Consider the following 22,059-nt stretch of genomic DNA (forward strand, 5'->3'; position numbering starts at 1 on the left):
ATACTTAGCAACTTAATTAATAAAGATAAAGGCTAAGTTTATAATAAATAGGAAAGTAATTAATATTAAAGGGGCTTAATTCTTTTATATATTTAATTAATTAAGAACTTTTTATAATTAATTTTTATTTTACATTAATTTTATAAAAATATTTAAAGGGTAGCTAAAAAGCTTTTTAAAAAAGGTTTGCCTTATGTTTAAGGACCCTTTTAAGTAAAGATATACTAAGCTTAACTTAATTACGTTATAGTAATGCTATAAAAAAAAATAGTAAAATTTCTTATTTAATTTAATTAATTAATTTATATAATAAAGGCTTAAAGTAAGCTAAATAAATATAAAATATTATTAATAATTAATAACTTAATCTTTATAATAAAAGCTTAACTTAATTATAAAAAATAGCTAAATATATTTAAGGCTTTTTGCTTTGCCTTATAATAATATAAGGGTATTTTTAATATTATAATAAAAGAAAATAATACTTAACCTTAAAATAATAAAGTAATAAATATTAATATTATAATAATTTTAATAAGCAAAGTTAAGTATTTTATATATAATTAATTTAATTATTATAAGCATAATTATCTTAATTATTGCAAGAAAATAAAAATATAGCTTTTATTAATTAAGGCTAATAAAGAAGAAGAATTTATTTAAAAGGGTATAAAACTTTTTTATAAGGTAGGGCTTAAAAGCATTGTTAATTTAATATTAGCTTAGGCTTAAAGCAGGTTAGCTATATATTAATTAATTTAATATTATAAAAATGCTTAAAATTTAAAAAATCTTTATTAATAAAGTAAATTACTTATAATTAAGCGTTAATTAATTATAAATTATATAATAAATTTATAATTTTAAGGTTTTAAGTAAAAAAGCTTATATAAAAGGCTTATATTAAAAAATTATAAAAATGTTATTAATTTAGCTATTAATTTATACTTAAATAATTATTTTTTATTAATTTACTTTAGCTAATATATTAAATTATAAGGGTTAAGGTATATTAATTATAAATAATAAGCTAAGCCTTTAATATAATTAAAAGGCATTAAAATATAATTAAATAATTAAGTAAAAAGCAATATTTAATTTATAATTAAATTATAATATTCTTTATTTTTTATTATATAGCTATTTTTTAAGGCCTGTTATAAAAACCTAAAGAAGAAGAATATATTATAGTTTAAGCTTTACTCATTATAATTAATTAATAGGCTTTGGCCTTATAAGAATAGTCTTCGGCGTGAATGCAAATAGGGAGTGAACCTTCTCCTCTGCACTCTAAATATAAACCCCATTTAGATACCTTACGGCAGACAACCCAAGGCTAGCCCATAACACTTTTTATCATTAATATTAGCTTAAAACATAACTATATAACTTTCAGCCGTAAATGTCAACCTGCAGCCCACTTGTTACACCAGCCCATCCCTGCCCCCACCCGCCCCAGAAGCAAACACTTTCCTCTCTGACATTCTCAGTCATTTCCCCACTTCAGAGCACCATCAGCTTGTCAACCGGAACTATTTGCTCCTGGTCCTCATTCCCACAACACTCGCCTGAAATATGTACGTGTTAGCGCCTGTCACATTGGCCTCGCTGACAACGATCGACATCTCAGGCCGTTGCAAACACGGCGCCTCCGCAATTCGAGACCGAGCTGCACACAGCGGAAAGATTTGTGGAAAGCGCGGGCACTATTCTGTTCCGGCTCTCGACTCGCGAGGTCTGCATTCCTACTCCGTCGTGACGAATACATCCTTTCCAAGGGCCGTCGCAATTTGGGCGAGTCCCCCGGAACTACTGCGAGTCGCGAAACCACCGAAGAGACCGTCATACCGTGCCGCCTGTTGCCTGTGAACCTGGTTTCACGCCTTTGCCCCGCTGTTGAGACGGGGCATCTGCCGGACGAGCCACGCTTGTTCAAGGACGTCTGTGAGCCCATTACATTGTAGACACGACGAATCGGAGAGGGCGAAATCAAGCTGGTCTGGTGGTTTGTGGCAGCTGTCAATGAGGGCGAGCCTGTTGGCCAACACGAGAAGAACAGGTTACGATATAGAGTTTCACAGCTACGACACGGTTCTAGAGAGATTGACATTCAGGGTTGATCGTGAACTGCTTAAGAAAGCCATTGAGCTTGTCACCTCCAACGCTGGTGAGTGATTCGACGGAAAAAGGTATGGCCAGTTCGATAGTATCTTGGTATCCTGAATCAATTGCCACTGGGGTTTTACTTCACACTAGAGTTGACTGTCCGCGCCGGTCTTCCTAGTCTCCATCGGTTGCGGTCCCCATGACATGCGCATGGCGAAGAAGTGCCTCCATCGAGGCTTCGACGGTGCCATTGTTGTCAGTCACTAAGTCCGCCTCTCTCGTAAGCAGTTCCACACCCCTCTCACGCTTCATCTGGTCGTTCCTGTTTAACGCTTCCACCGTCACAAGCGACCTACCGAGACGCCTGCTATCTTCCACGTCAATGAAAACTACTTGAAATTTGTCCCCGAGCCATGTCTTGAGCAACTGCGTCAACTTAGCAATATGCAGGCTTTCGATGGTGACTACTCGAAGCCAGTAGTGCGTCCTCGCAAACCTTTCAAGTTCGTGGAAGAGGTGTAACGCTTGCTCCTTCTCTGGAAGACCATAGATGCTTTTCCCAATTCTCTGGCTGACCAAACTATTGAAGTACATGATCTTGGCCCGGAACGTACGCCGAGACCCCAGCGTCGCGCAGAAACTTTCAGCCAACGTGCTCTTACCGGACTCGGAGAGTCCAGAAAATCCGTAGACTGCCTGGAGAGGATGTAAAATTGGCTGGAAGAGTGGATTGCTCGTTTTTTTCAAGGAGAACCGCGCGAAGCATGTTTTGTACTTCCCCGTAGCTGTCAGTCTCGGACACCCGAATCGTGTGCTGGTAACGTCCCCGGCCCCGTTTCCGATCACCCCCTGATCCCGATCACCCCGGCACCCACACACTCCCCTATTATTACCCTTAATTGCCCGCCATTATAATGCACGATCTCTCTTTTATTAATATTTTTAATTCTCTAAAGGCGTTGCTTTCTTTTAATACCCTCCTTACTTTTATTTAAGCTTTATAAATAGCCTTAATATTAATAAAAGCTATATTTAAGTTAATTTAAACTTTCCTTTTTATAATTCTTTAGCTAGCTTTAATTTAAACTTTAAGCTATTAATTTTTTTATAAAATTATTATTAATTAAGTTTCTTTCTTATTATATATTTTAAAAAGCTTTTTAAAGAATATTTATAATATAAGGCTTAAATATTTATTATAATGCTAATAAGTAATTAATTAATGTACTTCTTATAATTACTTAAAAATCTTAAAAATAAGCTTTAAATTATTAAAAAAAAACCTTTAATATAAAGAATTGCTTAATAAAGCTCCTTATATTATTAAATTTTAATAATTTATATTAAATTTAATAATTTTTAAAAATATAATAACTTTTAAATACTTTATATTTAAATATTAATTAAAAACTTATTATTCTTTACTTTAATTAAATATTTAACTTTTTAAATGCCTTCTTTTATGCTTTATAATAATAATAAAGAAACCTTTTCTTTATTATAATTATTAATAAATTATATTACTTAAGTTAATAAAGATGCTTTTTAAAAATATTCTTTAAAAGTAAAAAGATTATTATATTAAGGAGCTAAAGTATATATAATATATATATAAATAAAAAAACTATATATATATAATTTAAATAATACTTTTATATAAAGTTAATAATTATATATATATAATATTTATTAATTATAAATAAACGTTATTTAAAAGGGTTGCTAAAAGTAATATTAAAAATAAAAACTTTTCTTAATTATTTAATAGCTATTCTTTTCTTTATTTACCCTTTTTTAATAATTATAAATTGCTGGCTAAAATAATCCTTAAAGATAATTAAAAATCATTATTATTATATATTTCTTCCCTTAAAAATAATAAAAGGTTTAAGGACTTTACTTAAGGTATTAATATACTTTATAAAAAAGATTTATACTTAAGAATTAAAATCCTTTTAAAGAAAAAAATTATCCTTTAAATAGCTAAGAATAAGAGTATTCTTTAAGCAACCCTTTATTAACCCTTTCTTATTAGCATTTTATTAATAAGTTAATTAAATAAACTTAATAATAAATAATTAAAAAAGGTTAAATTAAAAGATAATATTTTTTTTAATTATTAATTAAAGATAAATAACCTTTATATATTAATTCTTTTAGCTTTAAAAAATAAAGTAAAAAAAAAAAGGCTTTTAGCTAATTCCTTTTAAAAAAAGGATAGTTTTTATTTAAAAAGGCTAATTAAGCTTTTAAAGCCTTTATTTTAAATTGCATTAATATTAACTTTAAGCTATTTTAATTAATTATAAATAAAGTTAATAAAGCTTTTTAATAATTAAAAAAAAAGCCTTTAAGAATTAGCAATAATATAATAGCTTTAAATACTATTAAGAAAATTATATAATATAATAAAAAAGATATATTAAGTTTTAATAACTTGCTAAATTAATATCTTATCCTTAATAATAATAAAAACATTAATAATATTATTTTTAAAATATAGCTTTATAATAAGGAGATTAATATTTAGGAGAAGTTTAGTAATTAAAAAAAATTCCTTATAAAGATATTAAGGAGTGTTTATATGGTGGGTATAAACGCGTTTATGCGCGTATGCGGGTGTGGGGCGATCAGGATCAGGGGGTGATCGGAAACGGGGCCGGGGACGTTAGAGCCCCCGCGCCTCCTGGGCAAGCAGCTCGGTTTGCAGAAGGCGCTGATAATGCGTGTATCTCGTGTCTGGTGGCCCGTCATGATCGTCTTCTCTTCTCATGGTACGCTCAACACAGGTTTCTATGTCCTCTGCGTCGTGCCTCAAGAGGATGGAGAAGTTTTCATGCGGTATGACAAGACCAAGCTTATCGGTGATCTTCTTGAACGCCGAGCGAGCAGCATCCAAGTCATCGTCGCCTCGCTTGAAAGCAATCATGGCAACCGCGACGGCCTCGAACATGGCCACGCCACGATCAAACACAACAAGCTCGTTTCCGGAGTCGACAGTCGCGCCTGTTGAGTTCCAGTATCGACGAGCTGCTGCCCCGAATATTGTACTGACAAAATCATCCGACGAAGATTTCCACCACCAGTCACATTGCTATACGTCGAATTGGTTAAAGCCGAAGACATGCCTCGTGCGTATCGGAATTCCATGCTTGGAGACACGGTGCCTCGGAAAGAAACAACACCGTGCCCAAGTTTACACCGGTTCCTTCACGCCCGCCTAGTGAACGACGCAAGGCTTCGCGAGTTCTACGGATCTGCCTTGCGTATAAGAGGCGAATAATTCTCCCTCGACAGATTTCTGACAATGCCGTGAACGATAAACTGCAAACGCTACCCTGCACTCCGCCAATCCTTCGACGTCGCACTTGAAATTCTTTCCCCAAGTTCTCCCGAGATGTTGTCTTGTCCAGCAGCCTTTGGTTTAGGGGATGCCCACTGGGGCAATGTCATGGTATCACCCAAAGCGCAGCATCGGAGGAGCCCCTCCCTTCTCTGTGTTGACTATGAGGTCGCAGGATTTCACCCCGTCATGCTGGACCTTGCAAAGCCCATTTGCAATGACGTCTTCTTCGATGTTTTATATTATGACCTTGTGGCAGGTGATACGACAGGGGCGGTGAACTTCTGGAGCACAGGAGACGCCTTGGTGGTTGACTTTGCCCCGCAGGTGGATTCTATATCGCAGGCTCTGCTAGACGTTAAACTGCGCTACTTGATCAAGCCTCTTTGCGACGAGATGCAGAAGGCTGGCAAGTGTTTGGATAGCCATATATCCATCTTGGCGAATGCGTTGCTTCTTTGCGCGGCATTGACAAGAAACTTCGTGACGGAGGAAGACGCCTTGCTTCTTAGTTAACTTTGCGACCGCCATTATATTAGCCGGGAGTAGAAGCTGGGGCGAATTCGCTATGTCTTTGGAGACATTGGGATTTTCAGCTTTGGACCTAGGTTGTTGTTGAGAGCGTGAGTCTAGGGTATCATGAGATGTCTTTCTGTAGAGTAACCAACTTTAGGAAACCCAGCCTCAGAAGGTGGAGGGTTCATTGAACTCATCCCAGGCAGATGAGGCAGGCGGGTTGCGTGACTCAAGACTCAAGTCCTTGGTAATTCATGTTCACCAACCCTAAATGAATCTTCATCACTTCTAGACTTGTACTGGAGGACCAATGTAGGACTATGAATAGTGACTGGAGGATTGTGTCAGATACAGGCTCGAATCACTCTATAGGCTCACGGCTGACATCTATGAAAAACGCTACAAATTCGACCACATGAGTGATAAAGTGCCACCAACAGCCTACGCAGAGACCAGGATGTAAATCAGTCTTTTCAACTCGTCATTCTCAAGCCAAATTGCGCCAGGCTAGATTCAAAACTATATAAACCCCCATTTCCCCAGGCCAGATTTCCAGGCTCTTGCACTTCCATCGAGCAGACCATCGCGAGGAAGCAAAATCAATACTCAACATCACAGCACTGAGCGAAAAGCAGACAAGACCAACAACATTTGTACAGCAGCACGCTTAGTGTGATAGTCCCCCAGCAAGTCAGCAACTGGAGACACCGAGCGAAGTGCACCGAGCCCCCCGTACTACATCCTTAAGACTCGACGACTCTCAAAATCACCTACACCATGCCTCTTCCACGCGATGGAAACCCTGAGGAGTCTAGACTTTGCCCAGGCAAATGCGGGTGGGTCAAGGAGAGCTGTCACTGCCATCCTGTCTACACCCCCGGTCCTGTGGATACGGATCCCAACGCGCCTCAGAATCGGGGCCGTGGTGGTGGCGGCGGCGGCCAGAACACTGGGGGCCAGGGAACCGGAGGCCAGAACACAGGAGGTCGACGTTGATTAAGGAAGCCAAGTGCGAGGCCTCAGACGCACAGCAATCTTGGAAGCTGGAATTTCGGGGGGGATCGTTGCGTGATGGATATGTCTAAGCAAAGGGGTGGAATTGGGGGTGAGCTCAAGGCAAGTGCTCGGTACAGGGCTTAATGACAACCAAGACAGATTCCTCCGAGTAATAATGCCATCCGCCCTCTTCTAAGATACTGTGTCCCTTATCAGGTGATACGCGGGGTGGGATTTGCTGTGATCAAGTCACTCAGGCCGTCTCAATCCATCTTTCATGCATACGGTCATGCTGCATGCATAGCTGTGCAGGTCGCTCTTTATGACAGTCTCCTCTTAACGCTGTCCTACTACGTCCCGTCACAATAGCTTTGTATGTATAATGTGTAAAACATCTTTTATTCTTCGCTTCCTTGTTCAAAGCCGTGCGCATTTCCAGAGAACGCCATCTTGTAGACCACTGGCAATAGGAGCCGTGACCAAACTATCATGGCTAAGCTACATTATACTCTATAATATGAAGTCTCAACCCCTCAACCAAGTGTGGATATGCCACAGCAAATTCACGAGTTATTCCCCACCCGTCCAGGGACATGACCATTTTAAGAAACTCGTCTACCAACTCACGGCTACCATCATCTCTCATCCGTAGAAACTTTTTACTCCATGGCCATCGAAGCTTGAGACAGCAGGCAAGCAGCTCAAGTGTCTCGTCCAGCTGGGAGGTTGAGTGCTGATCCATGAGAGCGAGGCGCAAACTCGGCCAAGTTACCATGTCGATCCTTGCCGGGTGAGGTTGGCTTATTTGCTCCGCGGTGGGTCGGAGGAAATGTGGTATTCTCGCGAAGTTCTCCCTCGTGGGTATAACGCGCCATCGACTGAAGATGTACAGGACTCATCCCATGGCCAGCCGTTCGGGCTCGGCGACGCGCGCTGTTCGTAGGGCCTTGTGGATCCCGTTCGCCAACAGGTTCTTGCAGGATCCGAACAAGAGGTCTTCGGGCTGCGGCACGTCCGGCGCGTCAGCCACTGCGTGCGGGAAATTTAACCAATCACAGTCGAACTTGCACGGCTCATGGGTGACTGTGTTTGCTGGAAGTGAGAGCCAGCTGACATTTGCCACAGGGACTAAAACGCTTGCATTTTCGTCGCCAGCATCGCTGGAACTGAGCCCTGTTTCTGGCGAAGCCGCTGAAGTGCTTAGTGAAGTATGCTCTGTGCCAGCTTGCTCGATGGATATGGTTGTTGTGGCGCCCGCTCCTTCTGACAAAGCCGTTTGGGAAAGGCAATCTCTACTGGTGGGCGAAAAGTCCTCATCGGTTTGAATCTGCGCCTGTTCCCTTGATGGAGTTCCGAGGGCACGGTAGTCTCGCATTACCGGTATTGGAGATGGACAGATTGGTGGATAAATGGACAATGGCTGACGTCCATTTGTGACGAGGGCCTCTGTTCCGACCGAAGAAGAAATGGCCGTGTTTGCTGTATCACCGGAGTCGACAGCCCTGACATCACCATCATTGGACCATTTCGGGGTAAGTTGCTCTCGCGAAATCGGAATCTGACGGCGCGTGGCTGTTGCGTCGGTCTCGCCTGAAGTAGAATAGGATTCACAAACAGGTGTTACGTTGATTCCTGATTGGCAAGCTGCGCTCATGGGCCTTTCTGTGGAAGACGAGGATGCCTTGGAGAAGTCTGTCCTGACGTTGACATGTCTGTGGTGCTGGTCGACGGAGAAGAATGTTGTCAAGTATTCCTGGAAATGGTTTGCGAGATTCAGAAGTCTGTCCCTTTCCCTGAGCAGAGTTTCATTCACAGCCTCTAATTACCCAACCTTTTCCATCAGCAATTGAATGTTGGCAGGTTCATGGTTACGTTGACAGAAGGCGACCTGATCTTCCAATTGCTTGGAGACGACCTCGATGGTGTTACCAAGCGCTCTTCCGTCAAGTCAACCAACAACTGCAAGTAGTCCTGGACTACAACGCAACTATTTATCACTGAAATACGTGTGATGTCAGAAGAGAATGTATAATGAATCAAGAACAGTTGAAGAAGCGTTTACTTGAAAAGGTTCGGCGCCGCTCTGGGTGTCATTTGTGGTGTTGCCGCCTGACCAGGACCCGCTGAATTCGGCACAGCAACAGCAGGGCTTTGGGCCAGTGGACCTGTGGGCCCTTGGATTCCGCCCGTTGGTAGTCGTATCGGACAACCCATCATCATGCGCGGTTGGATTTGTTCTTGCTAATTTGCCCTTTTATCTCGAGCTGTTTGGCTCGTCTACCAGAAACCCCCCTTCTTCAGCCCTCAGCGGCGATGAGCCTTTCCGGTGGTATTGATCTCTGTGCCTTCCCGGCCGGCACCCCACCAGAGAGCGTGGCGCCAGACTTCACAAACCCGCCAACTTATGCGCCTGTTGTGTTCGGTGTCTCTGCCGTGGTGCTGTTCTTCGCGACGTTGTTCACGGGCTGTCGGCTGACCGCGAACTGGAAGAAGCTCACGTGGACTGATCGTATGTTTTCTGTTCTTCCACGCCCCCAGGGACTCTTACGCGTGTGATTAACATGTTACAGACTTCAACACATTTGCCCTCATATTTTCTCTCGTGCACACTAGCCTAGTGCTTTGTCGTATGTTTCTGCTACCCATGTTGTCGTTGAGAATTCCTGACCACAGATTTTACTCGAGTCTAACCAAATTCAGAACTGAAATATGCGCGCCACCAATGGGACATACCAGCATGTTGGTTTCTCGGTGAATATGCCAAAGTGAGTAGCCCAATCGTGCTGCCAATGATGCTATTTTCAGCCGGCCACCGACTCCTTGAGTACGGCGGATCGATACTGTAGATGTCGGCGACTTTGAAGCTCCATGCACATTGAAACTAGCTACTAGTATACACTCGTTCAGGCGCTCACGGTCACGCCGGGCCTGATATTCTCCAAGGCATCCGTACTCTTGTTATTCCATACAATATTCGATATACAGCCTGCTATGCGGATAGCCATTCGAATCGGCTTTGCAGCCATCATCTGTGTTTATCTTCCACCTCTTGTTTTGGCAGCCTAGTACAACACCCCAGGCTCGGGACTAAGTTGGGATGATGTGGTGCTTACCTCAAAGGCGGCACCTGGCGTCTACTGGGGAATCGTGCAGGCTGCAGGAGGCACCCTCTTGGACCTATACATCTTCATATTGCCGCTGCCGGATACGACACAGCTGTGAATATCAAGGTCCGAACGCAACCAGTTGGTGCTGGTGTTCTCCACAGCTTTCATGTAAGTTGCTCCCATATGATGTTCCTTCCTCCATCATACAAGTGACTCAATAAGTGGCTGTGGGGGCGTCATCGCAAACATCCTGTCTCTCGTTTATCGAGTGATCGAGTTCAAGAATATGGACGATGCCACCTGGTATATTTACCTGATCTTTCTCTGCACGCAAGTTTCAAGTTCGTGATCCCACTCCCTACATAGTTGATTCTCCCCGCTTACGCTGAAGAAAATAGGATTGTGGAGCTCAACATCGCTATCATTATCTGCTCGGTCCCTGGTCTAGCAAAGTTCCTGAGAACGTGCGCAGCTGACTGGGCCCCGCTCCAGTCACTCCGGTCCAAGTTCTTTGGCCCTGAGAACTCTCCTAATGCCTCGGAGTCGAAACTCAGTAATGACCACGGCTGGCCAGCCGTGCGCCAGTCTGTACCCAGCTCACATCATGATACGGAGATTGCTGCTCACGAGTCAACTTCATCGTCATTGCAGCCTAATAAAATGAGCGAGTCTCATGAGTATGCTGATGTGCGGGAACGATGGCAGGTAGAGCCGTATTTGGATACAACTGAACCGGAGTACGCTTGGATGCACACAGAGAGCCACCAGGACGGTGCCTCGGGTGGAAGAAGCCCCCATGAGAATGTCTCTGGTTTTCAACCTGTGCGGGGTGCATAAAGGTGTAAGCATGGGGCACAACCCCAAGCATGTTCAAGAATTGCATGAATGCAGCGTTCCAATTAATACCATATGGCGTATTAGAAAGTGCTCCTCGTGTGATTTATCACAACAATACGGGAGACTTGCGGCTGACGAACACAAACCGTGTAACATTATCAAGTAACACATTGTCGATCACCTGCACGACGCAAGCCATGCAACCTGCTGCATTCGCGGTTGTCGCTTAGCACATTGACATGTCTCATCGCTATTGGGGCATGACGACAGGTATCCACGGCACCACTACGATAACGGTAGAGTAAGCACGGATAATCTGAACCCCTCCTCACGATGGAACCTCTGCTCTAGACTTCCTTCCCCGCTTGTCATGAAGCGAGTGGCAGGACTCACGACTGTCTCACCTTTTGGACGCCAGCCTAGAAGACATTGCATAGCACCTCACCCAGCATAAACTGCTTTCAAATTCACCAACTAGACTTGCCATGGCGACTACAGCAACTCGAGTCGGTTATAGCAAAGAACAGCATGCCCACCAGACGGACGGATACGGGCGATATATCGACACACCCTTTGCTACTCTCGAGCACCAGCTTCATGCCGCTGCGCTAGGCGACTGCACTGGCATCACCGTACTTGACCTTGGTGGCGGCCAGGGCCTTCGAGCGCGTCAAGTCGTTGACCTAGGCGCTGCGGCTGTCGATGTTGTCGACTGTAAGTCTCAGTATCTAGCTCCCACTATGGTTTGTGACACTGATTTCCAACCCGCCCAGTATCCCCCGAGATGATGCAGGCCGGCCAGAAGATCGAGTCGTCACTGGGCAGGGGTGAGGAAGTCATACACTGGATCGAGGGGGATGCGTCCAAGCCCGAAAGCCTGGCGAGCCTGCCTCTGAGGTTCAAGGAGGAAGGCTACGACATGGTCACGGCGAACTGGCTGTTCGACCACGCCGGGAGCATGGATACGCTGGACGGCATGTTCCGGTCCGTGGTCGCGTACCTGAAGCCCGGGGGCCGCTTCGTCGGCACCCGAGTCATTCACGGCCACGCCTCCCCGGCTGCAACCACCGGCAAGTACGGCTACATCTACAAGGACTTCGAGGAGATCCCCGGGGGTATGGCGTACCGCTATACCCTGTACGTCGACCCTCCGGTCAGCTACGACGGCGCGAGCATGGAGGTGACCTACAACCCGGCTCTGATCAGCGAGTTTCACGCCAGGTACGGACTGGAGGACACGGAGCTTGAGCCTACCGAGAGTGCGAGCTGTACCCGGGAGGACCCGGATTACTGGAAGTTGTTTATCGACCTTCCCAGCATGGCAGTCGTGAAGGCTAGGAAGAAGAAGGAGTAAGGGATGGGAAAATGCATGATGCCTGTCGCGAGCCTGTTCTCCAAGGCCTTGATACAGACAGGGCCAGACATGTTTAGGTGCGAGGAGCCGTTGGAACAGCAGGCGTGTTAGCTATTGTCTCTCGTTAAATCCTAGCTGAAGCTCATTGCTTCTGTTACTTCCACTTATACACCGCATCAAAGCTGTGGCTCCAATGAATATGATAGCTCTTGCACAGCAACTGTAATGTTATAAGAGCCCACTCCTGGTGCCATATTGGCTGGCTTAGTCTAATTAGGCGCAACTACACCAGGCGTAGTATCACTAATGCCGGAAAATTCCTGGGAAAACAGATATGCTTCTCCTACACTAAGGTCCAATGACAGTAACTCACACAGACAAGGAGGCCTTGAAATAGGACGCTTCATGAGGCACATGCTACACGCCCCAGAATGACGCTAGGCCACGGAACTGGTGACCACCCCATCTCTGAACGGACCCCAATCTTATGCCAGTCAATCATCACGACCGCTCAACGCTGCACAAGCCGAAAAGCTTTCGCCGTAAAATGATTTGGACTTTCAGCTGAGCCAGGGGCACAGCTGAAACGAGGGCCCCGACCAGGCGGTGCCTGAAGTCCAGGAGCGTTCAAGTGTCGGTGTTTTGTGTGATCACAGTCAACCGCCAATCCTTTGCACCTGGTCCTTCGCTCTACCAACCCACGTTTTCTCTTTGTGTTCCCCGAATTCGTTCCTTGTATGTCCTTGTCCAAATTCCAGCAACTTTTACAGTCCAACTGAAAGGCCGAACTTTCAAATGGCATCGCCGACGCCGACACAAGGGATCACTACGGTGTTTGCGACGCGAAATATCCTTGGTCCTCTGACGACAGTGTTCACCGCGCCACAAGAATGCGACTTCGCCGGCATCATCAGTGTTGGAATATTCTAGATATCTAGGCTATTATTAATACGGGATATCCTTTTCCCTATATGTTTGCCACTGTATGAAGGATAATAACTATAAATAGGGGCCTTCCCTTTCGTTGAATAGACGTTAGCTAGCCTAATAGAAAAAGCATTTAATGCTATTATTTAATAGGTTATAAGGCCTGGAGCTTACTTAAAACGGTAACGCTAACCCGATATGGAAAACAGCTAACTTAATATAGAAAACGCATATTACGTAACACCCTTAATCGCTACTACTTTTTAAACCTTTTAAATAAAATAAGCTTTATACTTAAAAATATACCTTTTAATTAATTACTTAATTAGGTTAATTAATAAGCTCTTAATTAATTAAATCGCCTTATTTAACATTATAAATCAACCTTATTTCTTAACTTAAAGCCCATATATAAAAACTATACCTCCTTTACCTAAATATTTAACTATTTCTTTATTAATACTTAACCTATTTATATAATTTATATATTATTTAAAAGCCCTTATTAAGAATAATAAAAGCATTTCTTTAAAATTTAAAAATTATATTAAATTAATATTAAAAATGCAAATTTTAATAAAATTATAATAATTCTTAAAACTCCCTTAAAAATACTTAATTATATTTTAGCTATCTTTAATTTATAATACCTTAAAAATATATTATTTAAAAGTTTTTCTTCTTTTTTTTATAATTATATTACTTTAATACTTATATCTTTATTTCTTAACTTATTAAACTTATTTAAAATTTATTATATCTTTTTCTTTATTATCTTAATTATCTTAATAAATACTTTACTTATTTATTTTAAAATAATATTTCTTAATAAGTATAATATTTTACTTTTTAATAAAATGAAAAATTATATATATTAAAGCATTAAAATTTAAGCTTAACTTAAAAAAGAAAATGCTATTAAAAATAATCTTAAGAATCTTTTTTAAGGTTTATTTTTAATTTAAAATAAAAAAGCTCTTATTAATATTAAACTTAAATATAAGTAAAGGCTTATTATATTTATAAAAGATATAAATAATACCTAAAAAGTTTTTTAATATTAATCTTAATAATTTTAAGATTATAAAAAAATATATTAATAAGCTAAAGCTTTTTTTAAAGGATTTAAAAGCTAATAATATAATTCTTTTTAAATAAATTATAATTAGCTAAATTCTTTATAACTTAAATAATAAATATATTAGCTTTATTTAAAATATAACTTAAAGTTTTAAAAAAGATTTAAACATTTATATAATTAAATTTCTTTTCTTTAGCTTATTAAATAAAAGTAAAGGAAAACCCTTTAAATTATTTAAAAAAGCTTTATATATAAAGGGTAAGAAAAATAAAAAAAAGATTATTATATGCCTTAATTATAAAATAAAGGGGCATACTTAAGAAGATTGCTATTTCCTTTATTTAAATAAGGTACTTATTAATTAAAAAATAAATAAATAAAAGAAGGAAAAATTAAGTTTTTTAAGGAAGAATATAAGTTAAGAGAAATGAAAGAAAATGCAAGAGCAACTCCTAGCTTTATTAATTAGCATAAAGTTTCCTATAGCTTTAAAAGGTATTTAAAAAGAACTTATGGCTTATATAGTTATAAATAATTTAATAGAAAATACTAAATATAATAAGAATTTATTAAATCTCTTATAATTTTCTTTTAATAACTTAATGGAAATTAAGGTAAATAACTTTATATATACTTTATATATATATATAATAATAATATTAGCTAATAATAATAAATTTATAGGAAATTAATAATATATAAATTCTATAAAAATAGCTATAAATACTATTATAAATATAATAAGTTTTAAAGATATATGCCTTTTTAACATTATATATATAATTAATAAAATCGTGAAATGAGGTAATGCAGGTATTATATTTATAAATAAAATAAGGGACTTAATAATTAAGTTTTTAGAAATAAACATTATAAAAAACTTTTTTAATATATATTATATGTCTTTTTTAGGTTTAAATATACTTAAATATAAGTGTATAAGTAATAAAATTAAATTAAAATTAAAAGGAAATATTATTAAATTATACTCTTAAGAAATAAATAAGCTAATAACTTAAGGATATTAAAAAAATGGCTTATACTTTACAAAAATTAATATAATAAAACAAATAAATAAGCTTAAATATATCTTTTAAAAAATATATATAATGTGGGAATAATATATATAGGCATTATATATAGCGTGCCCATGTAGTAAGTGCATTATAAGCAATGCATAAATTTAAAGGTATAAGGTTTAAACTAGTTTTATTAATAGTAGCTATTAGCTAATGCTAGCTAGCTGCTAACTAGCAATTATATGCCTTATATATAAATCACTATAGCTAGCCTATAGCTAAATAAGGAAAGGCTATAGCTTTATTACAACCTACCTTTTATATTATAATTAAATTAATTATATACTTTATTTATTTATTATTAATTATATAAAAGCTAAATTAATATTAATTAATGCTTGCTTAGTAAGCATAAATAGTTAAGCATTAAAGAAATAAATTATATTCCTTAAAAGCCTATTTGCTTGCAACGATTTTATTAAGAAACTTTATGTTAACAATAATGCTATAAGCCGCTAAAAAGCTTAATTAAGCATTAAAAACCAATCCATAATAATAATACCCAATCTTTAATTGCATTTATTAATGCAAATCATTAATAATAATAATTATAAGAAGCCTTAGTTAAAAAGCCTTCCTTAATATACCCTTAAGCAATTATAACCTTTTCTAATTATTAAAAACCCTTTTGCAATACCTTTAATTATTAAATAAATTAATAATAAGCTTTACTTAATCCTATTTAGTTTATAATAAATATTTAACTTTTAAGTAAGATTAATTAATTTATAATAAATGCTTAACTTTTAATTATATTACCCTCGCACTCTTAGCCTTCCTTGCAATACCCTTAAAAAGCCCTTGCTTAATACCCTTAAAGAAAGCCCTTATTTACAATTAACGCCCTTAAGGCATTAATATAATACCCTTAAGGCTTATAACTCTTTAAAAACCCCTTAAGCACTTAACAAAACTAAAACTTTAAAATATTAATAAATAATATTTTTTTAAGCGATTTACGCACTTAATTAGCACGTTTAATTAAATACTTTAAAGTATTAATTAGCAAAAATAAGCAATTAATGCAATTATTTTATTTATTTAATTAGCTTAAAATTATTAAGAAAATTAATTAAGATTTATTACTAATTTAACTATATAAATAACTTAATTAAACCTTTAAAATATTTACCTTTTAATAATAATTAATATTTAATTAATAAGCATAACCTTTCTTCTTTTTAATACCCTCCTTATTAATGCCTTTTAATAAAATCTTAAGTATAAATTACCTTAAAGCTAATAAAGGTTAATTTATTAAATAATAATAATATTTAAGCGCTATTATTTATAAATAAATAGTTTAAAAGCTAATTATTAGTTTATAAACGCAATGTAAGAATGTTCTTCCCCTCCCTTTTACCTTATAATTAATTATCATAAAATCTACTTAATAGCAATAGTTTTTGCATTAATAATAACCCTTTTCTTTAATAAAAAGGAAGTTATTAATATAATTAAAAGCCTTAAAGGTTATTTAAGCTATAATAAAAATCTTTTTAATAAATCTTAATATAAGTTTTATAAATAAATAAAGAAACGCTTTTAAAAAATTAATTAAAGGCTTTTTTATAAGCTTAAATAAATACTTTATTATTATAAAGTATATATAAAATATAATTATATGCTAATAATAAAGGCATTAATTATTTTAACTTAATTAAATAATTAAGAATTACTTTAATAGCCCTAAAAGGAGTTTATAATAATAACCTTTTACTTATAATTAAAGGCATATAAACATTAAAAGAAGCCTAAGCTAATTAAGATAAAGCTAACCATTATAAAGCAACTACCTCTTTCTTTTTATTAATTATAACCTCCTTTTTAGCTAGCAATGCCCTTAATACAAGCTTTATAATAATAACCTTTTCTATAATAATAATAACCTCCTTCTTATTAAAAGATATAATAGCAGTAGCTATTATTAGCTTAAGCTTAATTTATTCCTTAAGCACCTTAGCTAACTTAATAATAAAAAGAAAGAAGCTGCTAAAGTAATAATTAATTAATTAAAGCATAATATTTAAATACTTTAAAGTTTTAAAGTATTAGCAATTAAATGATTTAATTAAGCAATTTAAGCAATTTAAGCAATTTAAGCATTTAAAGCATTTAAATATACTTGCGCTTAAATACTTGCACTTAAACACTCGCACTTGCATACTTATACTTAAATACTTACACTTAACCCCTTAAAGCAACGGCCACAGGGCACTTAACCCTTTATAGCCCCCTAAAGGATAAGATATTTATATTAACCAAGCAATTTAATTAACTAAGTAATAATTTAAAGGAAAAGCATGATTTTAAAGCATATATATATATATATAAAAGACTGCTAATGTGGAAATAATATATATAAGCATTATATATAATATGCTTATGTAATAAGTGCATTATAAGCAATATATAAATTTAAAGGTATAAGATTTAAATTAATTTTATTAATAATAGCTATTAGCTAGTGCTAGCTAATTATTAGCTAGCAGTTATATACCCCATGCATAAACTATCATAGCTAGCTTATAGCTAAATAAGGGAAGGCTGTAGCTTTGCTATAACCTACCCTCCATACTATAGCTAAATTAATTACACACTTTATTTATCTATTACTAACCATATAAAAGCCAAACCAATATATAACTTAATAAAATTTAAATATAAATAGTAAAAATAAAGAAAAGATATATAAATAGCATTATAAATTAAGTTATATAAATATTTAAGCTTTGGAAATATTTCTTTAAAAATATAAAATAAATATATTAATAAATAAACCTATTTAAAAATATATAAGTAATTATAAAGTATGCTTAAAAGCTAAGCATATAATTAAAATAAATAAGACTAACCTAAATAACTAAGTATATAATATACTTAAAAGAGTATATAGTAATATAAGCGGTCCCTTAAAACCTATATATAATAAATATAAATACTATATATTATTCCTTAATAAAAGAACTTAATATTTAAAAGTTTCTTTACTTAAAAATAAAAATAAAGCAAAAAATAAATATAATAAAAAAATAAAAGAATTCTTTATTAATAATAAAAGTAAATATATAAATAAAAGATTTAAAATCTTATTAAATAAATACTTTATAACTTATTATTTAACGCCCCTATATATAAAAAAACTAAATGGCTTAATAAAAAAACTAAATTTAATTATAATAAATAAAGTTAAAAGCCTTTTATATATAGCAAATTTACCTATATATTTATAAAGAAAAGCAATAAAATATACTATATATTTATATAATATTACACCCTATAAAAGCCTAAGGTATAAGTGCCCTTATAAGGTAATAAATAAAAAAAAAAGCCCTATATAAATAACTTAAAATTATGAAAATCTATTATATATTTCTAGAATAATAATTATAAAACTAAATTAAAACCTAAAAATAAAAAGGGCATATTATTAAATATAATCCTAAAATTAAATATATATTAAGTATAGGATATAAATAATAAAAAGCCTATATTAATTTAAAATATCTAAATACTAAAAGGGCAATATATAAATAATAACGATATTAATAATAATAATAATAATATAATAATAATAATAATAATATAATAATAATAATAATAATAATAATAATAATAATAATAATAATAATAATAATAATAATAATAATAATAATAATAATAATAATAATAATAATAATAATAATAATAATAATAATAATATATATATATATATTCCCAGAATTATAAAAATAAAAGAAAGAAAATTCCCCTTTTATTTTAAATAAAATAATAGTTTAAGGGAATTTAAAAAACTATATATGTATTATATAAAATATATTATTAAATAATTAAATATCTATATTAAATACCTAAGAAAATATATTAAAATACTGCTTAACTATAATTAATATTAATAAACCTTCTTCTTTAAAAAAGGTATTAAATAACCCAAAAAAACCCCTATAAGTTAAATCTATGCTAAATAAAATACATAGTTTATAAGAATAAAATACTTATATAATAATGAATTTACCACTTAACCGTATAGCTTTAAGGGGGAAATAAATATATAAAAAGAAATTTATAAATAACCCAGCTATTATAAAGCCTAATTAAGTAATAAATAATAAGAATAATACTAAATTTAAATTTAAATAAGTTATTTAGGGATATAATTAAAAATTAAGTATAAATTATTTAAAGACTTTCTTTATAATTTACCGCCTTAAAACCTATACTATATTATTAATAATAGCAATAAATAAAGGATATTATATATATAATTACGACATTAAAAACACATTTCTACATTTTAATATTAATTTTGAAATATATATAAAATTACCTATATATATATATAATAAACTAAAATATAAAAATAAAGTTGCAAAATTAAATAAAGCTTTACATAGGCTAAAATAATTACCTATGCTTTAATATAAATACTTAAAAAATATATTAATTAAGCTAAAATTTATTATTTACCTATACAATAAAGGGGTATTTATATACCTTAATAAACAAATTATATTTATATATTATGTAAACAATATTATTATTATAAGACTTAATAATAATAATATAAATTTAATAATAAATAAATTATATAAGAATATAAAACTAGATTTTTAAGGAGATTTAATAGATTTCCTTAAAAGCGATATATATATAAACAAAGAAGATAAATAAATAATTATAAACTAAAATAAATATATAAATAAAATATTAAAAAGATTTAATATAAAAGAAAAGGTTAAGAAAAAGGAAATAATCTCTTAACTTATATTATATACTCTTAATAAAAAATTAAAAAAATATATTAACTAAGCTAATAAAAATATTATAAAATTATGTTAATAATAAATAAGGTTTATATTATATGCTAGCTTAAAAATAAAGCTAGATTTAACTTATTTTATAAATAAGTTAGCTAAATATATAATAAACTTAAAACTAAAGCATATAAAAGAATTAAATAAAATATAAAAATATATATATAAATTCCCATATATATTTAAAGTATATAATTACTTTAAAAATAATTGATAATTAATAAGCTATATAGATTTAAACTAAGGTAATGATATATTTATTAAAAAAAGCACCTTTAATTATATATTTAGCCTATATAATATTAATAATAATAATAATAATAATAAAATAAATCCTATAAGTTGGAATTCTTAGCTATAAAAATACTAATACTTTCCTTTATAAAAGCAAAATATATAGCTTTAAGAAAAGCTATAAAAAAAGCTAAATATTTATATAATTTACTTAAGTATTTTAATAATAATTTAAATATTAGCTTTAATCTTAAGCCCCTTATTATATATATATAAATAATAATAAAGCTAAGAAATTAGCTAAAAATACCTTATTTTATAAAAGAATTAAATATATAAATATTGTATATTATTATATAAAAAAAGCAATAAAAAATAATAAAGTAATATTAAAATATATAAATTTTAAGCAAAATTTAGTAAATTAGCTTATAAAACCAATAAATAAACTATATTATAAAGAGTTTAAAGAAAAGTATAGTTTAATAAAAAAATAATATAAAAATATTAAGCTAAAGAATAGAGAGATTTTCCACCTATATTATAATGCATATAAAATAAATTAAGATATTTACTCTTTAATAACTAGGGTTAAGATTTTTTCCTTTACTTATAAAATATATAAATAAATAAAGCGAACTTAATTATATATATATATAATATTACTCTAAATACTAAAGGTTTTCCCTTAAAAGAAATAATTAAAATAATAAAGGTTTTTCCTGAAAAATAAGCGTTACTTACACGGCCTATATATACCATATATACACATAGTAATAATATACCTACACTGCATTTATATACGTTTAATTCCACACAGAAAACGTATTTTTATAATATATATAGTATAAATAAAATAATGTATAACTTTAATATATGAAAATGCCGTGATATACCGTAGCTATTATAAAATAATTAGTAAATCCCATATAAAATCATAATTTAATATATAATACCTTATTAGCTATAAGTTTAAGTCCAAGTAACAGTAAATTTTTGGGTTTTTTGCCTAAATATATAAATACTTAATAAGTAAGTTTTTCCCCTTTTATAAGGTTTTCTCATTATATAACTAAATATTCCTTTTTTATAAATTAAATCCCTTATATATATAAAATAAAATAAATAAAAGGGAATTAGTTTAAGGGGGGCTGTTGGAATATTCTAGATATCTAGGCTATTATTAATACGGGATATCCTTTTCCCCATATGTTTGCCACTATATGGAGGATAATAACTATAAATAGGGGCCTTCCCTCCCGTTGAATAGACGTTAGCTAGCCTAATAGAAAAAGCATCCAACGCTATTATTTGACAATCAGCTCCCAGACCTCGGCGTACAGGGGTCAGGGCTGCATCGTCGACCATCTAGTTGACGCTTCAACTTGTTGGCCACAGGCGACTGCTGCCGCGCCGTTGAAAAGCCCGCCTTTGAACGGCTGGGGATTCTACTCGCCCGGGATTTCGTGTCCGGCTGGGTATACCAGCGCTTGTTCTGCTACACAAGGGTCTAGCACGGGCTGGGAAATGCAATTCGCGATGGACGAGAGAGAAACGGCGGTTGGTTGTTGTCCGACGTACGTCCTGGTCTTGAGCTTTCTGTGGCCTTGCGTGTTGAATCCTAACACCCAACTGGGCATCTATAGTAACTTTGGTTGTACAACT

The 22,059-nt window shown here is 34.0% G+C and overlaps 5 protein-coding genes across 5 annotated transcripts; 2 read left to right on the plus strand and 3 right to left on the minus strand.

Moving 5' to 3' along the window:
• Nucleotides 1-2,280: 2,280 nt before the first annotated feature.
• INS49_009238 (uncharacterized protein) lies at nucleotides 2,281-2,700 on the minus strand (the record flags this gene model as incomplete). The annotated part of the gene is made up of 1 exon (XM_043169974.1): nucleotides 2,281-2,700. The coding sequence occupies one exon, from the start codon at nucleotides 2,698-2,700 to the stop codon at nucleotides 2,281-2,283; it is 420 nt and encodes a 139-aa protein (XP_043024539.1).
• A 2,074-nt stretch (nucleotides 2,701-4,774) lies between these two features.
• On the minus strand, nucleotides 4,775-5,256 carry INS49_009239 (uncharacterized protein; the record flags this gene model as incomplete). The annotated part of the gene is made up of 2 exons (XM_043169975.1): nucleotides 4,775-5,112; nucleotides 5,190-5,256. 2 exons carry the CDS (start codon nucleotides 5,254-5,256, stop codon nucleotides 4,775-4,777), a joined length of 405 nt encoding a protein of 134 aa, XP_043024540.1.
• Nucleotides 5,257-7,856: 2,600 nt separating this feature from the next.
• INS49_009240 (uncharacterized protein) lies at nucleotides 7,857-8,336 on the minus strand (the record flags this gene model as incomplete). Its single annotated transcript, XM_043169976.1, has 1 exon — nucleotides 7,857-8,336. The coding sequence occupies one exon, from the start codon at nucleotides 8,334-8,336 to the stop codon at nucleotides 7,857-7,859; it is 480 nt and encodes a 159-aa protein (XP_043024541.1).
• A 938-nt stretch (nucleotides 8,337-9,274) lies between these two features.
• INS49_009241 (uncharacterized protein) lies at nucleotides 9,275-10,183 on the plus strand (the record flags this gene model as incomplete). Its single annotated transcript, XM_043169977.1, has 5 exons — nucleotides 9,275-9,470; nucleotides 9,532-9,588; nucleotides 9,662-9,726; nucleotides 9,869-9,994; nucleotides 10,082-10,183. 5 exons carry the CDS (start codon nucleotides 9,275-9,277, stop codon nucleotides 10,181-10,183), a joined length of 546 nt encoding a protein of 181 aa, XP_043024542.1.
• A 1,207-nt stretch (nucleotides 10,184-11,390) lies between these two features.
• INS49_009242 (uncharacterized protein) lies at nucleotides 11,391-12,259 on the plus strand (the record flags this gene model as incomplete). The annotated part of the gene is made up of 2 exons (XM_043169978.1): nucleotides 11,391-11,619; nucleotides 11,679-12,259. 2 exons carry the CDS (start codon nucleotides 11,391-11,393, stop codon nucleotides 12,257-12,259), a joined length of 810 nt encoding a protein of 269 aa, XP_043024543.1.
• Nucleotides 12,260-22,059: the final 9,800 nt, after the last annotated feature.

Source organism: Diaporthe citri (genome assembly GCF_014595645.1).
Source record: "Diaporthe citri strain NFHF-8-4 chromosome Unknown scaffold_4, whole genome shotgun sequence".
Classification (NCBI taxonomy): Eukaryota; Fungi; Ascomycota; class Sordariomycetes; order Diaporthales; family Diaporthaceae; genus Diaporthe; species Diaporthe citri.